This window comes from Chenopodium album, chromosome 7 (assembly GCF_948465745.1).
Source record: "Chenopodium album chromosome 7, dcCheAlbu1.1, whole genome shotgun sequence".
NCBI classification, from domain to species: domain Eukaryota; kingdom Viridiplantae; phylum Streptophyta; class Magnoliopsida; order Caryophyllales; family Amaranthaceae; genus Chenopodium; species Chenopodium album.
The window spans coordinates 34500896-34522603 of record NC_137840.1 but is presented as its reverse complement, the minus strand read 5'-3'; the positions used below and the strand labels follow the sequence as shown (position 1 = coordinate 34522603).

Genomic DNA, 21708 nt, shown 5'->3' with positions numbered 1-21708 from the left:
ATGTCAAAAAGGGAGCATTGTCTTGTAAAATAAGAGCTTTGTTTAGCAATTCACTTGAAAAAAAAAGGAGGAAATATAATAAAGATTTAATCAATTAAATTGCTAAAAATATATGCGACAAACTGTAACATTTATTTGAAAAAAACGAAGGGAGTACAGGACTAGAGAAACGAAGGGAGGATCTTTGGAAAACTTCGTTTAACAAACAACCCCCTACGTTGTATTTCAAATAATTTGTCGTTCCTCCCCTGAGCTACAATCACATAGCAGTCGAGAAAGCAACTATATTCCCATCATCGTGCTCGCGCTTTCTCTTTCTCTTTCTCCACCCTCTTTGCGGATCTGCCCAAATCTCCGCACCAACTTTCATCTGCCCTTCTCTCTCTCTCATTCATCACACTCTAAACCCAGAAACACAACAGCCCTATTTGATCCAATTCAAACGCCATTTTCGAGATTTAGATCTTCATTACAAATTCAAAAATGGCGACAATGGAGAGCTTGATTGGATTGGTTAACAAAATCCAACGAGCTTGTACTGTTCTCGGTGATCATGGCGGTGAAGGTCTTTCTCTTTGGGAAGCTCTTCCTTCTGTTGCTGTTGTCGGTGGTCAGGTCATTCATTCAAACCTTTTTTTGACTTTTTTGAATTTCTGATTATTTCATTTGAAATCACATTTGTGGTTGTTACATTTTTGATTCAAATTTGAAGAATGTGAATGAAATTTCAGAGTTCTGGAAAATCATCGGTGTTGGAAAGTGTTGTCGGAAGAGATTTTCTTCCTCGTGGATCTGGTATTGTTTCGATTTCATTTCGTATTGATGATGCCTAATGACTGAGATCCGATTCATTGATTTGATTGAAATATGGCTTTTGTTGATGTTGAAAGGAATTGTTACGCGGCGGCCGCTGGTGCTGCAATTGCACAAGACCGAGGGTGGATCTGATTATGCAGAATTTCTTCACGCACCGAAGAGAAAATATACCGATTTTGGTTCGTAATTTCAGCTTTCTAGTGCTGCTGCATTGACTCTCGTAGTTTATGAACTATTTTCTGGTCATTATGTGATTATTTGAGCTAATGCCAACTATATGTTGATCTTTGATTAATGATACATAAACTTTAATTAGTTGAAATTTATGTTGTATTTGATACTTAGTCTTGTTAATTCGTAAAGCTAATTGCTTTTTAACAATACATTTCTAAGGAAAATGCAAGTGTAGAATCATTTAGGTTTAAGTAAGGGTTTGAAGGTGATTTTTCTAGTGATATTAGTCATGTATAAGTAGATTACCAATTAAGCTGGTAATTGACTGACTCAATTATTATTTGGTTGAAAATGGTGAACTCTTCTGTCGGGAGCTGGTTTGAAACCGTTTAAACTCATTTCAACATGGTTAAGTATTTGTCCTTGTTTGAACTTTTAGTTCTTTAGTTGATTCCTGTACTTTTTTACATGATTCGTAGCCCTGTTGGATGTTGGTGGGTCTATGTTATTGGCCATTTCCTATTAGAGGAAGATTTCCTGTTGGTGGCTTTCTTATCGCTTTCTTTTCATGGCTATGCAATTCTTAAATGTATACATATATTATATATTTCTATTTTTCTTATGCAGCTGCTGTCCGCAAAGAAATAGCTGATGAAACTGATCGTATAACTGGAAAAACAAAAGCAATTTCTAATATCCCAATTCACCTGAGCATCTATTCACCAAATGGTATGCATCTATACTGATGTTATGCTTTATGGTTTCATTAAGACTTGTATATTTTTCGTTCCTTGCTTTGTAGTTTGGGGACAGAGGTGACCTTCATAGCTACCTCCAGAAGTAACCACCTGGGTAGCAGACTTACAGTCAATTCTGTTGTACCATATAACCTAGTCTTTTTTCGATGATGCATGTATTTTATAGCTGTCCCTTTCTTTCATTCTCCTTGGACAACCAACTTTAATATCTTTTGCTGTTTACTTTTTTTTTTTTCCATTTTTCTTCTCTTTGGTTAGATTATTTAGCACCAAAGTTGTACCTTAGTAAACCTTCATTGTGTGCAAACATCAGATTTTAGTTATATGTTGCCACTTTCATCAAATTATACAACTAATAGTTCATATTGGATATCAAACAGTTTTTCCTTAGTCGATATCATCTTGCTAGCCACAACATGTCTACCTGAAATTACATTTGGCTTATCACTTGAGCTCCAGCAGACACTATTATTGTTTGTAGACATTATTTGCGCAATGCTCTTATATTTACACATATATGGATATTGACACTTTCATTTAGAACGACAATAATTGGACAGATAACCTAGAGGAGAGATACATGTTCCTGGATAATTTTTCATATACAAATTACAAAATCGTCTGCTTGATGCTTCTTGTTTATCACAATTAATATGCTGAGATCTACTCTTAGCATGTTTTTTTATAAGCATCATTGCTTATACTTTTTCTGTTTCTTTTTACAGTTGTGAACTTGACACTTATAGATCTTCCTGGGCTGACAAAGGTTGCAGTAGGTAATTTTCTGACTATTTTTGTATAGCAATAATAAATGCAGTTACATAATGAACATTGCACAAAGCATAATCTGACACAGTGACTTAGTAACCTTTTATACTCTTGTGTCTTATTTGGCCTACTGCAGAGGGACAACAAGAAAGTATAGTCCAGGACATTGAGAACATGGTTCGCAGTTATGTCGAGAAGGTACATGAACTACTCTTTTGTTTAAGTCTATTGTAATGTAGGAGTGAGAGGCAGTGTTATGGTCAGTACTTTTTGGTTTCTTTTTAGGCTGTAGATCTCGTGTCAGTCAGGCCATGTTTGGTTGATTCTGTTGTTTCTTGAAACTTGATAGATAAATTAGGAATACATGTTGTTATTTTTGTTGGCTGTGTCAAAGAAGAGTGCCACCATGATAGTGGTTCATATCCACTTCTAAGCTAAAGCAAGTTACAAAAAGGATGTGAGAGCTCATTTCTAGTCTTTATCGGTTGGCAAACCTCTGGATGAGCTCTGTATGTACCATGATCACTGTAAACTAGGATCATCGAAGACTTTGGTCATCCTTTGGTGCTCATTTCCATGATTATGGTCTAGATATGGGTCTTCTGAGTTGCTTTTATGTTTAGGTCATTTTATTTTTGGGGAATCATGATTGTTGGTGCTAACCAATATTATATAATGAGTTGCAACATTGTCAAGTCAGTGTTTGAACCATTGTTTTTCATTTGTTGTTTGCTTGGTCTTTTCTGCCATAATTTTACAGCCAAAACTGCTCTATGTGGTTGGAAACAATGATTTTTGTTTCATTTTTTTGACTCTCTTTCAAGGGTGAGGAGGGAAGGGTAGGGTTGAAGTGCTGGCTACCAAGTTGTAGCTAAGTACCAAGTTTTAATTAAACCCCCTGTGTGTCTAGTAGTTGTTGCTGTTTACAGTTTAGGTTGCAGGGTGTAAATTTTGGTTGCATGGAAATATAAATGCAGGCTATCTCTGCAAGGATATGTTAAATGTAGTTAGTCATGTTTACAAATAGAACAATCTATAGTCATTTAACATGCCTATTTCTGATTTTCTTGTAGCCTAATTGCATTATCTTGGCTATTTCTCCTGCTAATCAAGATATAGCCACATCAGATGCTATAAAGTTGGCAAGAGAAGTTGATCCTTCAGGTAAGTTAGATGTCTTTTGTGATGCTATTAGAGGACATTATGGTAGTAACTATACTTTCCCAGAACCTTTTATTTTGCTGGCCAATGTTTTATATTAACAACTATCTTTTGCATTTGCAGGTGAAAGGACATTTGGTGTCTTAACGAAACTTGATCTGATGGACCAAGGAACAAATGCTCTTGATGTATGTATCTTTCTGTGAATGATTAGGCGGTATTTTCAATTTATCTGTAAGAAAAAAAAAACTCATGAACTCTTGCTCCATATACAAAGGTTCTTGAAGGAAGAGCATATAGGCTACAACATCCCTGGGTTGGTATAGTGAATCGTTCACAAGCTGATATCAACAAAAATGTCGACATTAATTTTGCTCGTAGGAAGGAGAGGGAGTACTTTGAACATAGCCCAGAATATTCTCACTTGGCTCATAAAATGGGTTCTGAATATTTGGCAAAACTTTTATCTCAGGTTAGAATATAAAGCTTATTTTATGCTCTGTAATGTTTTCATAATTATGTTTATAACATTCCCAAATTTTGTCAAACTCTCATGAGGCTTAAATGTTGTTCTTTTCAATCAGCATTTGGAGGTTGTAATTAGACAGAAAATACCAAGTATTATTGCCCTTATCAATAAGACAATTGATGAAATCAATGCTGAATTGGACCGTATAGGCAGACCTATTGGATCAGATGGAGGGGTAAGTATTGAGTTCCACTATAGTTTTAAGCTCTTCTTTACGGTGGCACTTTATAGAGTTAATCTTTTCACCAAAAATGTGCAGGCCCAGTTATATACAATATTGGAAATGTGCCGTGCATTTGATAAAGTGTTCAAGGAGCATCTTGAGGGCGGGTAATGTTTGTTAATTCATTTAAAGTATTGGCTCACAGTATGTTTTATCTTTTGTTTATGTATTTATTACTTTCTTTTATTCTTCCCCCCCCCCCCCCCCCCCCCTAGTTTCCTTACTACTTGTGTTTGACTTTGTATAATTTGTGCCAGAGAGTTATTCTTATTTTCAGTACAAATCTTTTAAAATTTTGTGCCCAATAGAAACTAACATATGGCAAGGCTCTTTGTAATATCCCAAATCTAGAGCTGAACCTCACCTTCCCTACAGATAAAGGTTCATCATTTGCAAAATTGAAGAATGTTAGGAGAAGAGTAGAAGACATGTGTTTAACACTTTAATCAAATGCAAAATCACACTCATTTAACGTGAATCATAGTTCAACTACATCTATTGACATAAATTGTCACTATTTAATAAATTGACACAAACTTGGTCACTAAAACAATGGCATTGCACCTACCAGAGTTGGCCCCACATGCTAGAAAAGTTAAATAACATTTTAAAATCAAATTATTATTAAATTTGCTAACTACCAACAATACATTACTTAAAAGTGTAAAGTCAAATGATTGCATTTTTAGATTTTAGTGAGCAATTTTTATTTAATTTATACTTCCTCTGTTTTTTTAGTTGACACCTTTCTATTATCATGCTTGCCAACGCATGTTTTTAACGCTTAATAATTTCAATTATCAACATTGTGAAATTATAAAAATGGGATATTAATAAAATATACATATAGATGATTCAAACAAGATCCCACATTATTATATTTTATCGTATCTATAAATCACAAAAGCGAGTCAAAGTGTAGTCTGTGAATAGTGTAAAAGTCAAATGGTGTCAACTAAAAAAAAACGGAGGAAGTAGATTATCATTATTTTAATAACTTTTTAATAAATTAAACATGCTTTCCAACATGTAAGACTGTAGGACCCATTGACTAGAGCAACCAAGTTCATACCAATTTATTATGAGTGACAAGTTCATATCAATAGTTGTTTTTAGTCTCTATTTATGGCAATGAATGTAATCTTGCCTTAAATAATCCTAGTTCCCCGTAATATGGTACAATCTTTGCCCCAATTTATTATTTACCATGAACATTGTGGCTCACTGCACACTGTTGGAGTCACATTTTTTTTTGCTAGACAAATGGATGGATGGATGGAGTAATTTCTATTGATCATTTCAGAATTAGCTCTCACTTATAAGTTGAATGGTATGGAAGTCTAAACTTCAGGACTGTAGCTGAAACGTAATTTTGGTAGGCAATTCAACAAAATCCTACGTCAGAATAAAAACTTCATTATGATCTCTTGCTCTGATAATTGAAGCTTTTCTCTCATATAATTGGCATTTAGTACTAGGAGTCTAGGACCAAGAACCCTTCTTCAGCTCTATATATCTCTAACTATGAGCAATTCCTTGAGCTGTAACTCTCCAATTTTCTTCAATTCTGATAGCAGTCATAGGCTCACAGCACATCATAATTAACAGTTAAAATCAAGACTTGGGGTGTTTTCATTGATTTGACTTTATGTTATTGTGCCTTTTGACCTCATCAGCTATGACGTTTGGCTAGTAAGACTTTAGACCAAGATTAAAGTGGGTTTATTTATGATTTAGCTCCAATTTGAAAACATGCATACTAGATATGTATAATGGAAATGATTGCATGTCATTATCCATAAAGTACAAAAATATATTGCTTGGATCAATATAAACAATAAACTGAGAAGTTGAGAATACTATCATGCGAAGTGGACCACATGTAATAGCTAAATGATACTAGGTTGCTGAATTTTGAACACAGCTATAAAGTTGGCTGATGTCGTACAATTCGTTTCATGCCATGCATGGAGGTCTGAGTTAAAAATAAATGATACCAATATAGGGTACCAAGTTGCTGGATTGTGTTATGCAAATATGATATGTTTTACATGATGTTGGTGTCAAGGACCAAAATTCAGCAATGTATTAAGGCTGTAATTAGAGAAAATTTAGGGGAAAGCTTGTTTGATTAATAATGCTTAAGGAAGATTACAAGGATAGGAATAGCTTGAGGCCATGACTCTCATGGTAACTTTAGGTTACTAATCTCACAAGTGCTTAACTCAAATAATATCTGGCTATCTTCCACATACTATCTTCTTCTACCTATAATCAGTTTCTAAGACACAAGGAGGCTTAATAGTTACATGTGACTACTAATCACTAAAATAGCAAAACCATACTTGACATAATTGAAACTAGGCTGAGTGCTTTCCCTAATTCTTCTTTAATTAGATTTGTCTCTTCTTTCTTGTTGTGTTGACTTCCCCTTGCCGTCCCTTTCAAGGACCCTTTGGTTGACCCTTGCCTTGCTGACCGTTATTCTCCTGCTGACCATGGGTTGCTTGTTTGTGTTTGGGCCTTCTAGTGTATACCTTGATGGGTTGGGCTGTGCTGTTAATTGGGTTCATGACAGTTGTGAGACTATTTATTTCTTATATTAATTGTCTTCTGACTCAATACTTTGACATTGCTTTTGGTATGTTGATGGGTTTCTTACATGACGTAATAGATAATTTGGACTATCTGTAGCTCTGGAATAAGAATAATTTGCACCTGTATATCTATCTTGGTTGCAAAATTCTGATGCACAATGTTAATTCAGGCGGCCTGGTGGTGATCGAATTTATTTGGTTTTTGACCACCAACTCCCAGCTGCTATGAAAAAACTCCCTCTTGATCGTCATCTCTCAACATCAAATGTCCGGAAAGTTGTGTCAGAAGCTGATGGGTACCAGCCCCATTTAATTGCCCCTGAGCAAGGAATCAGAAGACTCATTGATGGATCACTTGGATACTTTAAAGGCCCTGCTGAGGCAACAGTTGATGCGGTAAAGTTCATTTCTACATTTATATATTATCTTGTTTATTAAATGGCGACATTATTCTAAACTGGAAGTCAACATGTTAGAGTGAAGAGATGACTTACAAAAGCATCAATCTGCCGAAACATCCAAATTCAGAAATTCAGAGTGTCTATCTAATTGATAGTTACTTTTCAGAAGTTACTTATCTGACTCTCAGAAATCATCTTTTAAATGACAAAGGTCATAATTGTAGTTGTAGCTTATTATCTTACCATACCCAGAGTAATTGAATGAAGTGATAAATAATTGGACAATAATGCATCTTTGGATCACAATGTACTAAATCAATTTTCCTAATAATTTGTCCTTTTGAACATTTTTTTTCCCGTTGTGTTTATAAATGCAATTTTAGTTGACCAATTTAAATAGGAGGCAGTATTTTTGGTCAGAGTTATATGTTGGACCAATTTATACCATAGATGGGAGCCATTGCATTGTTTCAAATGTTCAATATTTAAGTATTGTACTTTTCGTAATTGTTAGAGATTACTAGCTAAGGGATACTTTCCTCCCTAAATCGTTTAATTCATTCTCTGTACTATATCGTTTAATTCATTGAACTTTGTTTTTTCACAGGTGCACCTGATTTTGAAAGAACTCGTCAGGAAGTCAATAGCTGCAACATTGGTGAGAAAATGAATATACACTAATACATCCACCCCTCCCCCCCCAAGTATTTATTCTTATGTACAGTCTTTTTGCACATAAGTCAAACACATATTCCATATCAGTTGTTGGTTTCTGAGTAATAACATCTCGTGATTCTTGCTTAGGACGGGCAACCTTTCTCATGAAGCTCTGACCATAGTTGCAATCCTTAGGATTGCTGAATTTAGAATATTTGTAAGCTTGAGTGTACATCTAGTCTTGCATTATTTTTATTTACTGCCTGCAAATGGCCATTTTTTTTCCCTTCTGTCGTAACATTCTCTAGAATTAGTGTCGCTTACAAGTTGCTAACTTTAGCTCAGACCATTGTTTTGGATTATATTTTGTTATTTGTTTTTATTGTTTTGGATTATAATAAACCAATGACAAGTTTTAAAGTTAACAAGAGCCACGTGCCTTATGTATTCTGTAAAAGTGGAAAGTGAGACATGTATATTATAAAAACTCAACAAGGTTAGGTCACGTCTGCACACGGTAATTTACAATAACTATTCTTAAACTAACACTCTTTATTTATAAAAAAAATTAACTTGTCTATAATACTAATTCATAAAATGGTTTTATTAAGAAAGAGTTTAATAGCCAAATAGATATTTTAAAATGCGCATATGACATTATGTATGTTTTTATATATTTCATCAACAAATTTATATTCAGTTTCTTCTTGATGTAATAAACATATGAATAATTTTTTTTTTCTACGCACTATTAATTCACTCTTTCTTATGCAAGTATTTATTTCTCAATAATCAACTTTTTTTATTCAATAAGCAACCATGTTAAAATATTATTCCATATCTTTCATGTCAACAATCCCAACATATATCTTTCATGGAAAAAAAAAAAACATAATTAAATATTAAAAAAATGTTCAAATATAAATCCTCATTGTAATAATTGTAGTACATAAAACTCCGTATGTCATAAATTATGTTAAAAATCTGTTAACTAAGCAAGATTTGAATACTCTAAGCAGTGATCAATGTATATGCACTAATATACATCATTGGTTTTTATACATTTACTGCATTTTGATGTGTAGTGTAAGGGAACAGATATAAAGCAGTCACAAATTAGAAGCTAACTACGATTATTAAGCACCAAGAAATGAAAATGAAGTGGTTGAATAGCTTAGCCTCTAAGGTTTTACCACCTTGACAAAAGCTTACAACACAGCAGAAAATGGCTCACTGATTCATCAAATAAGGGCTAGTGATAAATTAGGAAAAGAAGAATTGATTCTTATTTTGTAGGAGGGGAAAAAAAGATTATCCGTATCGAGCCACACAGCTTTAAAGAATAGTACCAAGGAGAGAAATTAGTACAATGAAGGCTCTAAGATTTTAGCTTGGTGCTGATCAACACAAAACATCACAATTAATTTGCTCAAGTAATATTGCAATTTTACCACCTATATTGCTCATGTTTTTTATAAAATTTGTCAAGTAATGTCAGAGCTTGGTGTCAAACATATATAAGTATATTAGTTTGTAAATTGTAAAATTTTCATTTTAATTAGTGAGAGAATTAGAAATTCCCCTTGCATCTCCAATCTCCATGCTTTTTAAATAATAAAGGGATAAGATTCCATGAGTTACACATATATTATACCAATACAAAAGGTTTCTCTGCTAATTTTGATGTTTTCCATCTCATAGGAGCTCAAGAGATTCCCATCACTTCAAAGTGATATAGCTGCAGCTGCTAATAACTCACTGGAAAGATTCCGAGATGAAAGTCGGAAAACTGTCGTGCGTCTGGTAGAGATGGAGTCCACGTACCTAACAGTTGAATTTTTCAGGAAGCTTCAACTCGAACCAGAGAAGAATACCGGAAACCAACCTGCTTCAAATTCTGATCGTTACACTGATAATCACCTTAGAAGAATTGGTAAGTTCATTTATGCTTCAAGTGTTGATCCCTGTATCTGGGTTTAGTTCACTGAAATTAAACTTTCTGCTCATTTCACATCATGTTGCCATATGCTTCATTTCTTATCACAATGATGCTAAAGCTGAAAATTTTTATTTGCTTTGCTTTCCAGGATCAAATGTCACAGCATATGTCGGTATGGTTTGTGACACATTGAAAAATTCTATTCCAAAGGCAGTTGTACATTGCCAAGTCCGAGAGGCAAAAAGAGCACTTCTAAACAACTTCTATGTTCAAATTGGGAAAAGAGAGGTAAATTCTGTATTAGTTTTGACATTGCCTTATCCATTTGCTCCTGTAGAGTAATCTCTATCTTCAATTAAAGCTCCTCTGCACTGTTAGTGATTTTAGTTATGAACTTGTTGTATAGTAGTTATAGTAATTTCTCATAAAGTGCTAGGATAAATTGCATCAGTTACCTAATAAACTAACCACCTCCTTTTCCCACAGTAACACTTATATCTTTTCTTTTGTCCTCTATTTTCTCAACTGTCTTAATTAATTATCCGGTAAATTACTGAATTGATTCCATAAAAACTATGCTTATTTTCTATCAAGTACCACTCTTGGAGAGGTCCAAATGTCAGCAGCCGTATCTTTAAGAGAACTTATCTCTGAGACTTCTTCAAGTTAACTGGTAGATTATTTCCTGAGGAAAGTAGCAGAAGAGAATATTACTGGAATTAAAGTAGTACCAACATCTTTACTAGCAGCATAAAAAGAAAGAAAACTTGACATTCTTAAAATCAATGAAGCAACACAAGGGCATTTTCTGGTGTACTTTGGATGAGCACTCTATGTAGTTAGCATCTTATTAGATCAGAAGACAAACTGAAATCAGCTAATAATTTAGTTGGACAATTTATGTGTTCTGTTAGCATTTTCTTACTAATTACTACGCATGGTTGTACAGAAGACGTAAATTATGATTCTTTTTTACTCTGTATATTAAATAATTTCCCAACTCTTTGTTTGCAAGAATGCATTTGTTTACTTTATCTGAATCCTCCTGTACAGATGCATGTAATGGAAGAATTGGTAATGAGATATATATTAGAAATAGGAGCTGTGTATGTTTGTGCGTGGTTTCCTTTTAGAAAGTTGTCGAATATAATATTTCTCTTGGTTAGTAATACTTGGGGTTCATCAATATGCAGAAAGATCAGCTTAGTGCCATGTTGGATGAAGATCCTGCATTAATGTCCAGAAGAGAATCACTATCAAAGAGGCTTCAACTCTACAAGTCAGCAAGGGATGATATTGATTCCGTGGCATGGAACAGATGAAGACTCACGCATGATTGAGTCTTTCAGGTTCTCACTGTCTGTTGTAAACGAACTATGCAGTAGTGAAAGGTAAAAGGCCCTCTTACAAGCTACGTATGATTGATTATTCAATTCACACCTACACATACATCCCTGACACAATTCATGAGATCTTGAGAACATTACTTCTCTTATGAGCACCAATTTTGAGATATAGGATGTAGGTGATTTAAAGTGTTCTCCGAGGAGATATCAATGTGTTTCTTACACACTACCAATATGGCTTTGGTCCTTTGTTATTGTAATTCTTTTGTGAAAAACACAATGGCTCTGTCAGATATCTGATACAAAGTATATTATCTAAAAATGAGGGAGTATACTTGTAAATTGTGTTTTGCTGCATTTTTTACACAATGAATTTGTGTGGTAATATAATTCGGCTGTGCAACATACTTTTGGTGATTGATATGCGTAGAAACTTGAGGTTCGATCCGACTCACCCAGCTCAAGACCAGTTATTTCTATTACTCGTACTACTATTTTTTGACGAGAAATCAGTCATGTTACAACAAATGCAACATTGTTAGTAAAATTACTACCTGCAACTGCAGCATTGTTAATAAAACAATAAAAGCTATCTAGCTAGATTGAGTATAAAATTTAATTACTGCATGATACTTGGAATTGATCCGATTTTATATAAAATTTGGATTCAGGAAATACATCAATAAAAGCTATCTAGCTAGATTGAGTATATTTATTTGTCATATAATTCAAATTATACTTTTAATATGACAATAAATTCCGAACAAAGAGAGCATGTGCATGTATCTCTGAAATTTTATTCTTGTAATAGCTAGATTTATTGAGTTTTACTTAAAGAGCTCGAGATCTCAAGAAGAAAAGATCAAGATGTGAATCAAATCTTGGGAAACACTAATTGAAGAATAATGAAGTTTATTCATTAGTTTTTAGTAGAAGCAAAACGACTTTTAAATGCCTCCCATGTCAAACCTTTCTCTATGTACTCAATATTGTTGGGGTTGAAAGGACCCTTAATCCTGTCTATTAACATAATTCTTGCTCTTTGTGGAAGAACACTTTTTGATGGATCTGGAGATGTCCCATAACTCAAGCATGAAGAAAATCCCTGCAATCAACAATCAAGCTCAGTTGAAACGTGCATTTTGATTAATAAACAATTCTTTCCATCTAAAATTAATAATCATGTTTTCCATATTATAATGTTTGAAATTGAAATAGCAACATTTTCTTATGAAAAAAAAATAAAAATAAACTAACTGCTTGATTTATGCGCATTTTAGGTTGTGACTTTAGTTACTTTATTTATATTACTCCCTCCGTCTCAAAATTACATTCCTCTTTCTAGCATTTATTCCTCACATAATAGAGAGAAAGAGGAATGTAATTTAGGGATAGAGGGAGTATTATACTAATATTGTTGATGTGGTGTTATTTGCCAAATCAACTTATCATCTTATTTGTTATTGAGTACTAAAGATTCCTTTTACCCTCTTTTTTATTTGAATAATGTGCGAGTTGGATAGATGATTTTGCTATGACGAAATTAACTTCCATGGGAATTTATGAAATTTGAAAAGTCTGTGACGAATTGATGGAATAATGTGACAATTAATTTTTGAGTTAGAAAATACATATGGCATACGAATTATAATGTAAAGAGAGAATATGTAAAGAAGTTGAGATGTGAGAACTATTAATAATGGTGTCACCTTAAAGATGAGAACTTCTACTTGTTGATCATCAACCATAGCTGTCACAAGCAGAGCTTCTCCTCTGGCTGACTGACTATACATTTCCAGTATAGTTATTTCTTCATTGTAACCATAACTTTCATCATCTTCTTCGTCGTATCGTACTCTTCTCCTTGCCCTGCAACATAATGTTTTACCAGTTGGGGTGCTTGTATTATCATCGGATTTGAATTTGTAGAATGATAAATTGCAGATTAAGTTTCGGTAAGAAGAATCGATGTTCTTGTACCCATGTAAATGGGTTGAATTAGATAGTGATGAATAAATTGCAGGCCTTAAATTATTAATACTATTCAGAAACATTGTACGATTTAGTTCTTGCATTAGCAAGTTATATTATGTGGCTATCAACTGATGTATATTTGTCTGAAGCTTGAAGATAAGGTTTTTATAAGATTATGTTTCGCAAATTATCTCTACTTGTCTTGTTGTCTTTGATGGAATGTCGTTGTTAAACTCAAGAATATTGTGGAGAAAACGGCTTAGCCTTTACATTAATATTAATCACATATATTTACATAATACAATAGGAAACTCAACTTGCCTAAAACTCCTAACAAGATAAACTTAACAAATATACTAACTTAATGCAAATACACCAAACCGACTCTAATAGTCATACTTCGGATATTTGTGTCTCATCATCTTTGTGTTACCACATCATCCACTTTCTAAACTCATCATGGTTTCCTTCGGTTTGACAAAAAATGTTTACAACGGGAAATGGTTTCCATATGTATATTTTTTTTAGTGGTTGAATCGCGGCAATGCGTTTAATTAGAGGCGGATCTTAGTTGGGGCGGTCAAGGCACCTAAAAGTTTTTCCGTTTGGTTATAAAATATTACAAATAAGTTTATATAGAAAGTTTTGACATAATAGTCCAGTGTTAATTTTTTTTAAAAAAGTTAAGGAAATTTCCTCCAATTATGCATAGTCCAGTGTTGTTAGAGTTTTAAATAGTAAAACCGCATTCAAGAGTAACATGAGTTGGAATTCAAAAATTAAGTCAAAGCAGTATGCGTTGGAACTTGATTCTGTTTTACTCATTCCAAATCCAAACTTCAAAAGTCATACCTAATAAATATATAAAACACCCTGTAAGTATATAAATACAAGTAATGACTAATGTAAGGGGAATGTGCAATGTGAATATGTGATTACTACTAACTAGCCTTGTGGCCCGTGCACAGGTTCATATAAAATTGTATTTAGAGATAAGTGAGGAAATATCAAAAAGTCATTATAGGGTATAATATGTAATCGGAAACATGATTAAAGAAATTAAAATTTTGGAATTTTAATCGAAAAAGAGGCTTAAATAAAAGGTGGAAGGGCTAAAATTAAAGAGAGAATAAGAAAAGTTTAATTAAAGGGGAGAGATGACGATGAAGAGATGAAGTGTGTATGAAATATGAAGTATAAGTTTAATGAAATAATTAAAAAAATGGTGTAATAAAAAATTAATAGTGTAAAATGACATGTGGCACTATGGTTAGAGAAGTGTAATAGAATAGATGAGGACATGTGTATTTCTTAGTTTCTTGGTTGTAGTTTTTAAATACTAAGTATAGATATAGATATAGATAAGTGGCTCTAGAGTCCTATACACAACCACTAATAAGCATATAAAAAGATGTGGTATAGTGATTAAATGTCGCATCGTACCGACTATTTATTTTTACAAATGACAATCATGGACGCATCCATCACATAAAACTGATTAATTTGTAAAAAAAAAAAGGATTATTACATATATAAAACGTGAAAGCACTTCAATTATTAGTGCCATCAAAGATTTTCTTGAGCTTCTTCACTTGTGCCTGATCTATCAAAGTAATCTTCTGAACCAACTCCGAGGGAAGACTACTTTGAAACAATGCACCATAAACAAATTGGACACCAGGATTTTCACTTGGGAAAGTTGCATATGCAAGCACCGGCGTTGATCCTACATTAACCGGCGTGTCTGAGCTACTCATTGTCATTAAAGGAACGATCATTGCTGGATTCATTGTTATTGCCTGCATAAGTCTGATAGGTTCAATATTTTTAGTAATGAATCTACATACATGATTAATACCTCCTCGTGAATTATTTAAGAGCAGTTATAACCGTTAATATGACACTTCATTGTAATTATTAAATACGGATCTAGGCTGCACCCATCAATTAAGAGAGAGCGTCTACTTCACAAGTTAAAAGGAGGTTTCTTCCCAAAACCCACGAGAGGAGTAGCTTCTTGGTCTTATAAAGTGATTAACTTTTTCTTCTTTAACCAATGTAGAACACTTACATGTGGTGATATTTGGGAGGTCTATTCTTCAATACTCCCCCTCACATGTAAGGTCCCTTTTTAACTTTATCTCATGTGATTTTTCGAGCTAGAATGTTTCTTCACTTTCCCTCACATGGATCTACTCTTGGCCAGTGAACTTTAGCCATTTGGGGTCTCATATCGAACCTGGCTTTAATACCTTGTTGATAGACCATTTAACCAAAACTAAGAGAGAGATTCCACTTCTCAAGTCCGAAGGAGGTTCCATCCCAAAAACTTATATGGCAATATGAGGAGTGACCCCTTAACATTATAAAGTGATTAACTTTTCTTCTTCAACCAATTTGTTACGGTATAGTTACATGTGGTACCAATTTGGTACGGTAGAGTTACATGTGGTGATACTTAAAAGGTGTATTTATCGTCAGTAATGAATCTACATGCATGATTAATCGATTTTAGGATCCCCTGATATAGTGATATTGAGAGGTAAACTCTAAACGCTTAAACTATCCCTCACTCTTGTGATATACAAATAAATAACCTTTAATATGACACTTCGAATGTTTTTCTTTTGTATTGAACAATTTTTTTATTTCATGTATAGCTTGCTAATCCAATAATCATCATATTTAAGTACGTAAAAAAAGTAATTTTCAAATCTTTTATAACATATATAATATTATTTCTTACGTATAATCTTAAAGATGATTAAATGAAAGTTTGTGAATTAAAGCACACATGGTGAATTTTTACAAAATCAGAGGAAGCATTAAAGTAGAAATGCATGATAGAATTTACGACACCCAACTCCCAGCCCCTAAAGTTCTTGATGTTCATTATTGCATCATTTATAATTCATGTTGGTAAGTTCACCCAAGCAATAACTAAGTTTCATATGCGGCTAGCCATACCGTACGGCCAACCACAATTTTTTTCTTTAAATTCTTCTTCTCTCTCTTCTCTCTCCTCTTTTCTTCTTCCATCACCATTTTCTACAGAAATACCTTGCCGACGTTCATACTTATCGACGAATCTTCAACCTCTTTTTCGCAACTCTCCGATAGCAGCATCTTGATCTACTCAAACCTTGTCGTCTTCGAAGTAGAAGTCACTTAAGTAGAAGTCACTTAAGCCATTTTTGGATGCGTTTTGATGAAATTGGTTCCTAAACTTAAGTAATTGAGATTTTTATGCGTTTTCAAGTCATAGACACCCTAAACTATTAATAACTTATATTGTTGGTAATTTTTTAAACGTTATATGTTTGTATAATGTATATCTTGCAGGAGATCTACCAGAAGAAGGTTGAAGAAGCAACCCGTCAAGGGATTCAGAAGAGTCCGAATGATTTGTACTGGGAGACTGTGGGTGGTCGCAACAAGAAGGGTCGTGTTAGGGGACTTGGCCAAAGTGCAGAGCTGTACTATGGCAACCAGATAAGTCAAGTTTCTAGGTTTTCAAAGCAGTACACAACGTCCATTGTTTCTCAGATGCAAGATCAAATGGAGCATAGGTTGCAAGCTCTTCGCAGTGAAATCTGGAGTGAAATGGAAGCTGAGATGCACACCCAAAGTCAAGCTGAAGTGGTCGAAATAGAGAGGAGAAACCAGGAGAAGTGGGATGTGTTTATGCATCAATGATTCACCACCAACGACACATGTTCCACCATTCATCCTCAGCATCGAGACCCCAGGGACGACCTAGGTAATGGAGGAGCAGGCTAGGGTACCCCGACAATTGTTTAGCCTAGATTTTGTTTCCTCCTAGCTTTTGCTTAGCCTAACTTTTGTTTATGTAGTATGGACATGTAATTAATTTGAATTATGTAGCATTTGATTATGTTAACCATAGCTTATATATATATATATAATGCAAACCAAGGCTAAAATAAGAACTAGGAACTAATCTATGCTCTTAGATCAAGTTAATCGGACTGTCAACATGCTTCATGTGTCATTAATGACATTTTCGTAATATTTCAACTTTACAAAGTGCTTTCCAGTTTCATTTCTAAAAAGTAATTGAAAAGTTAGTAAAATGAAAACCAAGGCTAAAATAAGAACTAGGAACTAATCTATGCTCTTAGATCAAGTTAATCGGACTGTCAACATGCTTCATGTGTCATTAATGACATTTTCGTAATATTTCAACTTTACAGAGTGCTTTCCAGTTTCATTTCTAAAAAGTAATTGAAAAGTTAGTAAAATTAAATGAAATCAGTCTTAAAGTAAATGAAATTGCCTTAAAAGTTAAAAAACTAGAAAAATATTTTAAAATTCGCAAAATTACAAAAATGCCATTAATGAATACGGGTGAGATGTGAGCTGGCGGATGTAGCGTGAGTATATATATATATATTTCCGTAATTGGATTATGATTTTAATTTTAACAGGAATTAGGTGTGGGAGTATAGGTTTTGATTGATGCTAATGTAAAAAAATAAATCTAAATTTGTGGCAATTACTATAAATTTCCGACGGAATTCTGAAATAATAACCCGTCGGAAATAGATTTTTGCGATGAAAATACAGTTGAGAAAATATGTTGCAACACCAGTGTAAGGAGGGTGTGCCCATCATAGGGGATCCTTCTCCTTATATGCCCATGAACATTTAAAGGCCTAGGAATTTACACTTGTTAGGGTGTATTAGGAATTGAATTCCTGACTGTTTGGGGGACCTTGAATTAGAGTTGATCCTATCATTATGCTTTTTTGTAAGAAACTAGTAAAGAGTCGCCAATGAGTTTTAGGAAAACTCATAAACTTCATTCATACTTTTCTCCCAAGTAGAGTTCAAGGAATTTTTAGCACGAATCATAAGTTTACCCATGTCCAAATTGGTCTACGTGTACCAGAAATGAGTTCGGGAGCGAGGGTACTAAAATAATGTTACCTTTAGGGTAGAATCGTTATTCTAGCCCTAGTGTGGCTCTTCATTTTAAGCTCTTCATTTTTCACAATTTCATTACTGTAGGGAATATTTCAAGCATTACCCCAAACTTGAACCCCACAGTGATCATACACTAAAGTACGGTGGCGTCCTAAGGGAAAGAAGCTAAAGCAAAAGAGTCGCCAACAAGTTTTAGGAACTTGTAAACCGGTCATAGGGTTAAGGTTACACCCCTTAACGATCCATGAGATCGTTAACTCCAATAGGTCTGGAACCATCACTGGAAGTTAGGGGATGAAGGTACCAACTTTAATCTAAAAGAGATTGAACCTGCCCTAATAATAGGCCTCTACTTTATTCTTCTCATATTCATGTGCGCTTTCTGATTAACATGCAATCAATAGGTTTACCCTAAACCTGTTTAATCTATGTTGGTTGAACATTAATGCATGCACAAATAAATCTATTATTGGCGATCACTTGAATTATAATCATATTAACCCTAAACAAGATTATTAATTATCTTATTAAGCGTGATTACAAGTACAAATTCCTTTTAAACATGCATAAAAGGTGTGATCAAGCAATAACAATAAATATCATCAAGTAACATAATAATAATCATCATAACAATAATTATTATAAAAATAACAATCATAATCATGTTAAAACATAATATTAATAGCAAGATCCTAGGCATGATACTAACAAGATTAATAACAAACCCTAACATGTCACTAAGCAATAAAAATCAAAGCTTTAACCCTAACATGATACTAACATGCTATTAGGAAAGAAAATAGGAAGCATTCTTTTAATAATACTTGATATTGGGAATTTTTAGTTGTTACCCTAACCATGATACTAGGAAGCGATAAAACATCCTAACATGATACTAGGAATTAATATAACAACCTAAACATGATTTCTATATCATAATATCAATTAAACAATTAAAGAACTTACTTGGATGCCTCGTATCTCTTTCTAATAACAAAATACACACGTTAGTAACTTCAAGGAGAATAATAAAATCAAAGAATTGAATTAAATAATTGAAATAGAGATTTGGGACCAAACCCTCAGAAATATCAAACCTTTCACGTCTAGGGCGAAGGCAACTTCAAACTTGGCTAGGTGTGTCTAGTGCTAATGAGTGGGGAATTTTGTTTGTAAAAGGCTTGGCTAGAAAGAGGGAGAGAGAATCAAGAAATTCTTGATGAGAGTTGATGATTGAAAACGGAGATTTTAGGAGGTGTAGGCGTCGCTCGAATTGCGCCTACGTTAAAGCATGTTGTGAATATGCTTGGCACTCATAGGAAGTGGGAATTGACATAATACGATTAGGGACAACGATTAGGGACAAAGCAAAGTAGGGAGCCGCCAACAAGTTTTTAAGGAACTTGTAAACCGTTCACGGATCATAAAAAGACAACCGCGAATAAGGGACAACGATAGGCAACAACGATTGACCCGTGAAGGTTACACCCCATTCATAATCCATGAGATTACTAACTCCATATGGTTCGGAATCACGAAAGGAGGATCGGGGATGATGGTACGAAGTGAGTCATGGAGTCACATTCGCCCGTATTGGCCTCTACTCGATTCTTATAGTGAAAAGTAATTCCTGCGATCTCAAAGGCATACAAAAAAAATATTCAATTTGCTCAAAACTATTATTAAGCTAAATTGACTTAATATTAATGCAACACATAATTCTAAAATATTTGTGATCACTTGATTAAACAACAAGATTAAAAAGGATCCTAAACCGGTTGTCCAAATTATCTTATTAGGCTTGATTTTCAATTACATATTTCCTTTAAACATGCAATATGGTGATCATAAAAATAATAGAATAAACATCAATATTGGAAGCAATTTAACAATAATTCTAACAATATAAAATCGTTAGAAAAATAATAGAAATAAAAGGAACATAATTCTTACTTTGATTCTGTTTGCTTGCAACTACAAAATAATAAACGAGTTAGTAACTTCAAGGAAATAATAATAGAACAATAATTAAATTAAATTAAATAGAGTAGAGTTGATTTGGGGCCAAACCCTCAAACAGTTCTACCTTTCACGCCTTGGCTTAAGGACGGAACCACGAGTAAAGTATGGACTCCTTGGAGTGCTTGAAAAAGGAATTTTGAAAGAAGAAGGATAGGTTAGTGTTTAGGCTATAGCATAGAAGAGAGAAAAAAAGAGAATTAATTGATGCACCGTACATCAGAAATGAAGGGGTATTTATAGAAAAAATGTGATGAGGGAACACACGGAACCCTAAAATGATAAAAACCCTAAAAAAGTATCCCGCGACACGGCAAAGTGTACCGTGACACGGGAAATTCCACCGTCAGACGGAATACATTCCCGTGACACGGTACACATTTTGTGTGACGCGGGAAATATTTAGTGAACGGGGGAGAAAACGCGTTAAGGGTTTACGCGAAAAGGACACGGAAATTCCCGTGTCACAGCAAGTTTCCCATGTCACGGGAAATCCCACCGTCAGACGGGAATGATTCCCGTGACACGGAAGGTTCCTGCCGTGGCGCGGGAATTTTCAGCCCGCTTTTCCGTCTAAATACATTTTTAACCCTAATTTCGTTTAGTATATTAAGTGCCAATTGATAATTTCGGGCCATTTTCTGATTTTATTATTATTTGGGATAAAATAAATAAAATAAATAAAAAGTTTGGGCCAAAATAAATAATAAAACAGTAAAATAAAAAAAAAAGGTTTGGGCTAAAATTAAATAATAAGTTTGGGTTGAAATTAAAACTATGCTTTGGCCAAACATCAAGACTAATCCATGGACTATTCAAAAATTGAATTTAATCAAATACGATTTTTTAAGCACTCTCGGGATTAAATACTGAACCCGACCAATAGTGGCGGTGAAAGCTTGTTCATCATCGGGTTTGGTTTAGGGGAGACATTTTTAGGTGTCTACAGAAGCCCCCACTTTGACTGAGTTTGTAGAAACTTCAGTTTCTAAAACGATAGTCAAAGTAATCGATAGGGACGGAGAATGATTTAAGACGTTCTGCGATCCTAAATCATTCTGTATACGCCGATACCTGCAGAAAAATGTTAATTCCACAGATAAAAGAGTAAAAAGGATAAAATACGTATCTGGCACCAGTGTATCGGTGACAAATGAGTTTGGTAGCTTCCTATGCTTGAAGGAATCCACCGGATGACGTTTGTTTAAACGCTTTCCATGCTTGAGGAAAGCCGACTGAGGAGTTTGGTAGTTTTCTAAGCCTGAAGAAACCTACCGGATGATACTTTCCATGCTTGAGGAAAGTCGACGTATGAATTTGGTGTCATTCTATGCTTGAAGAAATCCACCGATGATGCTTTCCATGCTTGAGTAAAGCCAACTGATGATGAGATTGCAAG

The 21708-nt window shown here is 34.1% G+C and overlaps 2 protein-coding genes across 2 annotated transcripts; one reads left to right on the top strand and one right to left on the bottom strand.

Annotated features, from left to right (window-relative positions):
* The first annotated feature begins 170 nt into the window (after nucleotides 1-170).
* Nucleotides 171-11766, top strand: LOC145638991 (phragmoplastin DRP1C-like). Its single transcript, XM_081690081.1, has 16 exons — nucleotides 171-615; nucleotides 732-795; nucleotides 891-995; nucleotides 1618-1719; nucleotides 2474-2524; nucleotides 2653-2714; nucleotides 3590-3680; nucleotides 3801-3865; nucleotides 3955-4149; nucleotides 4262-4381; nucleotides 4466-4536; nucleotides 7197-7422; nucleotides 8035-8085; nucleotides 9786-10017; nucleotides 10172-10311; nucleotides 11217-11766. Exons 1-16 carry the CDS (start codon nucleotides 484-486, stop codon nucleotides 11343-11345), a joined length of 1836 nt encoding a protein of 611 aa, XP_081546207.1. The 5' UTR covers nucleotides 171-483; the 3' UTR covers nucleotides 11346-11766.
* Nucleotides 11767-11978: 212 nt separating this feature from the next.
* Nucleotides 11979-13493, bottom strand: LOC145641033 (uncharacterized). The gene is made up of 2 exons (XM_081692230.1): nucleotides 13079-13493; nucleotides 11979-12474 (listed from the first exon to the last, which is right to left on the bottom strand). The coding sequence occupies exons 1-2, from the start codon at nucleotides 13442-13444 to the stop codon at nucleotides 12289-12291; spliced, it is 552 nt and encodes a 183-aa protein (XP_081548356.1). The 5' UTR covers nucleotides 13445-13493; the 3' UTR covers nucleotides 11979-12288.
* Nucleotides 13494-21708: the final 8215 nt, after the last annotated feature.